The sequence below is a fragment of the Octopus bimaculoides genome, chromosome 7, assembly GCF_001194135.2.
Source record: "Octopus bimaculoides isolate UCB-OBI-ISO-001 chromosome 7, ASM119413v2, whole genome shotgun sequence".
Classification (NCBI taxonomy): domain Eukaryota; kingdom Metazoa; phylum Mollusca; class Cephalopoda; order Octopoda; family Octopodidae; genus Octopus; species Octopus bimaculoides.
The window spans coordinates 88,152,861-88,159,632 of record NC_068987.1 but is presented as its reverse complement, the minus strand read 5'-3'; the positions used below and the strand labels follow the sequence as shown (position 1 = coordinate 88,159,632).

The 6,772-nt window shown below is 32.1% G+C and overlaps 1 protein-coding gene across 1 annotated transcript in view; it reads right to left on the bottom strand.

The window, feature by feature from the left end:
• Positions 1 to 1,604, bottom strand: part of LOC106884155 (AP-2 complex subunit alpha-2) — a gene marked incomplete at its 5' end in the record, with an annotated part of 47,803 nt that extends 46,199 nt beyond the window's left edge. The window contains one exon of the mRNA XM_052969456.1: positions 1,449 to 1,604. Within this exon, the coding sequence (XP_052825416.1) occupies positions 1,449 to 1,604 (156 nt within the window). The remainder of the gene's footprint in view (positions 1 to 1,448) is intronic.
• Between the last annotated feature and the right edge of the window lie 5,168 nt (positions 1,605 to 6,772).

Below are 6,772 nucleotides of genomic sequence, written 5' to 3'. Positions count from 1 at the left end.
TTGGATGACTCAACCCAATGATATATTTTCAATAAGGTCAACATTGCTCCTGCTTTTTTTTAAAATTTGAATTCAAATAGAAATTTATTAGACACAGTTTGTTGTTTTACACCCATTTTTCCAGCTTTTACAAAGCAATGGTATGTATGAAATTTAAAAACAAACAGTGGATGATGCTAATTTCCTGAACAACCAACATCCCTCAACCTGCTAAAAATAGCAATTAAATTTTCTTCAAGTCACAAAATACTGTCTTAAAAAAATCTTATATTAGTTGAGTTTTTTTTTTTTCTTTTATTATTTACACAAATGATTAACAGAGATTTTATGCAACTTTGTCCTTTCTTCAAACAAATCAAGTGTGCTAAGGGAGTGGCATTTAGTTTCAGCAAAAATAATAAGGTTAGTGAATGGATCTGTGTACAGAACCCAAGTAACACAACAGCCGCAACAGAGTTTGACCTCAATAACTGTAAGCAATGCAGCTAATGTTTATTACTCACTTAGAATATTTTTTTTACAACACAATTTGGCAGCTGAATATTCTTTTACTTGTTTCAGTTATTTGACTGCAGCCATGCTGGAGCACCACCTTTTAGTCGAGCAAATCATATACATTACATGAACTGATCATATTCCATTGATTTTTTATCTCCTCACCTTTCAGTGGTTCTACAGGAAATTAATCCATTATTGAACTTATTCAGACCTCAAAATGTTAAAAACAACAACATGTTGACATTCATTATAATTAATATTGTCTTTGATATCACAGAGTTTGATAAAAGAAGCAGTTTAAGATATCTTTCAGCCAGTAGCAGCAGCAAAGGACATGACAAACTAAATAGTACCAGTTGAATAGAGTCCCCAGTAGTTTATCTACATATAGTATAGACACCATACAGAGTGTGTCTACTGCATATAGTATAGGCCTTCATAGTATAGGTGCTAAAATGGCTGTTTAGTTAGCACATTTGCTTTGCAGCCATGTGGCTTCAGGTACAGTTCTACTGCATTGCATTTTGCATCTTCTACAAGCCTTGGCACCAACCAAAGTCTCGTGAGAAGATTTAGGAGATGGAAGACAAAAGACAGTAGTTGTGCTGGGGTGTGTGTGGGTGTGTGTGTTTTGATTTCCTTGTCTTGACATCACACACTAATTGTAAACAAACATCACCATCATCTAAGTGGTGATGTTAATTTGCAATCTTCTATGACAATATGTCTGGCCACTGTGCTGTCCATTCTTCGAAAGATTAGAAGAAATATTATCTTGATTAGAAGCAGGTAAATGTTGGTGACATGAAGTGCATCCAGCTGTAGAAAATTTGTTTCAACAATTTCATTTCGTTTCACCATACAAGCACAGAAAAGTGGATGTTAAACTGATCATGATAATGATGGTTATGAACTTTGCAAAGAATGTGCTGGGATTTAGAAATACTTACGATCTGTTTCTCTGTGTATTTATTGGAACTGAGCAAGTTGACAGCTTCCATGTGGCCAAAGTCAATGTCATGACCCAGTAAGAAGATAAACAGCAGTTTGCAGACATATTTCTTCTTTTGATAGCCATCCAAGGTTTTGTCACCTAAAATTGATAAAGAGCAGAAAGAAAGATAATATTATAAGAGCTTCTGTCAAAATCACTGATAATATTAGAATGAAAATTAGCGATTATTAACTGGTTTTGAAATTTAAAAATAATCTAACAATCCATTCATGTATAAAGTTTCAGTTTTTATGATACAGTTTAATAACAATGACAAGAAAAAATAAACAGTATGGATGAACAAATAAGAAAAGGATAATTATACAATAAGGCAAACTCATGAAAAGTTAATAAGGAGATGATATTTAAAATTGAAATAAATACTTTTCATTGTATAATTTCTGACTGCCATGTCAACAATGGTACTTTTGTGAGTGGATTAATAAAAGGCAAAAAAAAAACGGAAAAAGACACATGTGACAATGGAAATTAGATTTGCATGGTATAATTGAATTAAAACGGTAGTGTGACAATGGGAAATTGAAAGAGAGAATCTTGGTGAAAGAAAAATTAGCAGCAGACTGGGAATGTAGGGGAAATCAAATTTGTTTTGAGTGGGACTTCAAGTTTCATCTGACAGTTTATGAAGTCACCATATGAAACTTGAAGTCCCAATCAAAATTAATTTTATAATCAAATTGACTCTGCTTTTAGTCAGTAAGTGTTCTATTGTTATTTTTTAAACTTGTTTTTGAATCAATGTAACATTTACAATATGAAGAATTAGCTAGGGAGGAGAGGGCAGAGAGAGGGGGGAGGGGCAGAGAGAAAGAGAGAGGCAGAGAGAAAGAGAGGCAGAGGCAGAGAGAAAGAGAGGCAGAGGCAAAGAGAGGGAGAGCTAGTAGATATGCAGACAAACATAGAAGCCAAGAAAACCAAAAGAAATGACAGTGGTAAAAAATAATTTAGCAAAAATTCAAAAGACTTTTTCATCACAAACATCTCACCAAAAGAAATCCACATTTATTTGTCAAAAGGTAAAATGAGGATGGAATTAGCCCCAAAGTAAACAATAAAGCATATGACAAAATATTTCACAGAGTTCAGTTCCATCTCTCAAGGTTTAGAGCAGGGAAAAGAAGGGTATAGTAACCCAAATAGGCTAAAATTTAAGATTTCAAGGCTAATGCATGCGATGAAAAACATCTTAGACCTGAAGTAGATTTGGATGGAGTAGAGAGAAGGCATGAATAGCAACGAAAGGATTTTGACAATCATAACTGATTGACTGACTAAATGATTAATTATGTAATTGATTAGTTAGTTGGTTCAAAGTTAACGAATTGACTAATAATAATAAAAGAAGTGAAACAGAACCAGAGCATGTGTGTGTTTATTATTGGCATAATGACTTTCCCAATAAACAACAAAATAAAGAGATGCTTTTATTGCTCGACACTTTCTGCTGACAGTTTTTGTATAATTTTCTTATTTTGTTGCATAAATGAGATTTTAGACTACATTTTTCAAATATTTCTAGTTTATATCAATTTTGTCTGAAAATTTTTTTTTCTTGATTTTTTTTTAATATAAGTTCATTGAGATGGGAGCAAAACTATGTTATTCAAATTTTATGTCAAGTGAGGTGTGAAAATCTTAGAGAGTAACTGTATATTTTTCTTGTCAAAACTACTGAAGCTACAACATTCATACTTCACATATAAAATGATAAATACAAACAATATAACACTCTCTACCTATGTAAGGTTTGAAAAGAGATGGTTTTTCTTTACATTTTACACATTACTGTCCTCAAGTTTTTGAAGCTGGAAGCTGATTCTACACATACACATATTTAGTTGAATAAATATTAGAAGCTTTCAAAGAAAGGTACGTACACACTTAAGAATGCATCGATTAATTCACAGAGTTACAAGACAATTCACAAGAGTGAGCAAAGAATTCTTTCAAATTTTGGCAAAAATGCTCACAGTTTTGAGGGATGGGGCAAATTAATTACATCAACCCCAGTGCTCAACTAGTGTTTATTTTATTGATCATGAAATGATGAAAACCAAAATCAATCTCAGCAGAATTTGAACTCAGAACACAGAGCTACAAGAAATCACACAACTATTATATTTAAATTTTCTTTAAGCAAAATTACAAAGCTCAAAATAATTTGAAATATTCTAATTTTTTGCTTACTTATTTCAAACCACTAATTTACGCTCTACATAAATATTATCTTTTCTTTTTTATTTATCATATTAAAATTTCATTTTTCTCTTTGGTTAAAAAATAAATTCTTTGATTTTTTTTTTTTTTATTACATTTTTTTTTAAATGATAGATGATTTAAAACTTATTCTGGTATTTAGCTTAGAGCTGTATTTCAAATTATAGACATAATTAAATCTAAAGTGAAAAACAATTTTTAGCATTTAGAAAAGCTAAAAGTCCAAAGTCATCAATTGTTTAGAATCACGTCCACAAAGCTATTTTATTTTGGATATATAATGTGCCACAAGTCACTGCCTAAGTCCATCCTGACAGAAAGTGTAGAGGGGAAGAGAGCAAGAGGCCATCAAAGACATTAGTGGACCGATATCATCAAAAAATGGATTGAAAAACAAGAGCCTGGCTGATGCACAAGGAAGGCACTTGGCTGATGGCTGGATTAGATATAAGGAATTAGCCTTTGTTTTAAATATATTTTTTTAAATATTTTGTAACTAAGAAGCCAGCAGAAGAATCTTGCTTTAAACAAAGCTTGCTGGTTAATCTCTTGGTAAAATTCTGTAAAAATATTCTAGGACACAAGAGTAAAGAACAATTTTTTTTTGGTCTTACAAAAGAAAGAAAGAAAAAAAGCTATGCATTTTGTAATTCTACGCTACAACAGATGCATAGTAGATATCAATTGTAAGAGCCCTGACAGATATTTTTTAAAAACTAACCATTTTATTCTCTCTGCTCAACATAAAAGTGATATATTAACATCATCATCATTTAATGTCCACATTCCGTGCTGGCATGGGTTGGACAGTTTGACAGGATCCAATGGGCCCAGGGACTGCATTGTGTTCCAGTACCTGTTTTGGCATGGTTTCTATGGCTAGATGCCTTCCTAATGCCAACCATTTTACAGCATAATGTATGTGTGTGTGTTTATATATATATGTATGTGCGTGTTTTCTAATATAAAATACATCTTTTATAATCCAGGAACAAATAAATATTTGGAAGAATAGAAACCTAAAAGCAGAAATTTGTTTTCAATTTTTGTACTAAGTTTGAAAACATCTGACTTGTTCAGTGTAACAAACACCTTAATTCATTTGCTTCAACATGTTTTTTGTGGGAAAGTCTATGTCAGCTCTGACAGCAATTAAAATCAAGTTTCAAAATAAGTCAATTTTTTTCTTTTCATAATTTCAATCTATTAATACTTTGCAATATTTTTTCTAATCTGCTCTAGATTTCTCTGTACCTATTTTGATTTTAATTTTTAGATACATCAATTATGGCTATGAATGAATATATATTTCTCATTATGTTTTTACACACACACACATTATATAAGAACTTTTAATATTTTTGAACTAAAAAATATTATCCATTTATGTTTTTAGAATTCTATTTATTGATTTTAATTTTGAGAAGAGCTGAGATCAATCAAAGAAAGGGAAATTCCTGATGAAGTTCTTCAATTATGGCTCTACCGAATCAGAGAACAAAAGAAATGCGAAGCCATGTGTCATCTGTTTTGAAAGTACTGAATTCTGAGTCTTTCAAAAAAGAATCAGTTGAAGAAATTCTTTGACAATTTACATTTGTGTCACTCTTCCAAACGAGAAATATTTCGAGAATTTAGAAACAGTTATTAAAAGACAAAAAATTAGAAAGGAACAAGACAATATAATTTGATCAAAATTAGCTTTGAAGTTAGCCTGAAAGATGAAAGAAAATCTATGTACTATTGAAAGGAAACAATTTGTCAAATTTGCATTTATGAAAATGATTGAAAAAAATGTGTAACCGGAAAGACACCATATAACTGGCTTCAGTGTCTCTGTCTCTGCACAAACAAATAGTGAACTATTTTGGCCAAAATCTGAGAGAACAAGAAGTGATTTCTTTAATCAAAGACAAGATTTTACTAGACAACCTGATGGCACTACAAACGTCAGGAGCATTTCACAAGAGTGGTGCAATTACCAAATTTGAAAAACATTTGAAAAAGATGTGTTTTTCTGCTCTCTACTCCAGACCTCTCTTAGAAATGGAACCTTTCACAAGAGTGATGCATATCACAATGTGCAAGGTGGTGGTGGTGGTCTGAGGTAGAGAGAGAGAGCATTGGTGTTTCTGATGATAGAATTCCAATTATATTACAGTATTAGTGGTTTTGTTGCTTTGGTCAAAAAGTAAAACCCCAACATTGGATGTGAATAGGACACTAAACTGGTGGCTGTCATCAATGATATCATCCAAGATTGTTAATGTTGTTGAGCAGTGTGCCCTAAACATGTGACTGTGTTTGTGATGTATCTGAGAAGAGGCACTTAAAAACCTTTCTGCAGGATCAAAAACACGCAGACAAGTTCTGTAACTCCATTGGGCTGCTATCTTTGATCATGTCAATGCATTAAACAAGAAGTTTCAACAACAAAGACAAAAACCCATCAATGTCATTTTAGAAAGAGGAAACATTCATTTCAGTATTCGGATCAAGATGTCTAAAAAGAAACAAGAAAATGGACCGGAAAGCAAATAGCCATTTTGGGCTGACCAAAGCCTTGCAAATGGATTTGACAGCTGGAAATTAAGAACAATGTACAGAAACCAGTTTGACCCTAAAGACACAGCATCCATGTTGCTATGACATCAAAAAGTCCTAATTTTGATTTTATATCAAAAATGAAACATTATAATTTCTGCAATAACCTTAAATTCAGTTTTTTAAATATTTCTTGCTTTCATTCATTTCAGTGTTTTGGGTATTTTGATGTGTCCCTTGTTTGACTTTTGATATTTCTTCAAACTAATTGTAATAAACTTGAAAACTGATCTGGTAAACATTAACCCTTAATGACTGGGAACTCAGTTCCATGCATGCGTTCTTGAAACACAGAGACTGAGTTAACTCAGTTTTGAAAGTGGGATACTTTCTGGAATTTTCCACATTTTATATTGGGGTTTCTCAACCATTTTTTTACCTATGGATCCCTTTGATTCCTATTCTATTCAGAAGGACCCCTTTCATTCCTATTCTACT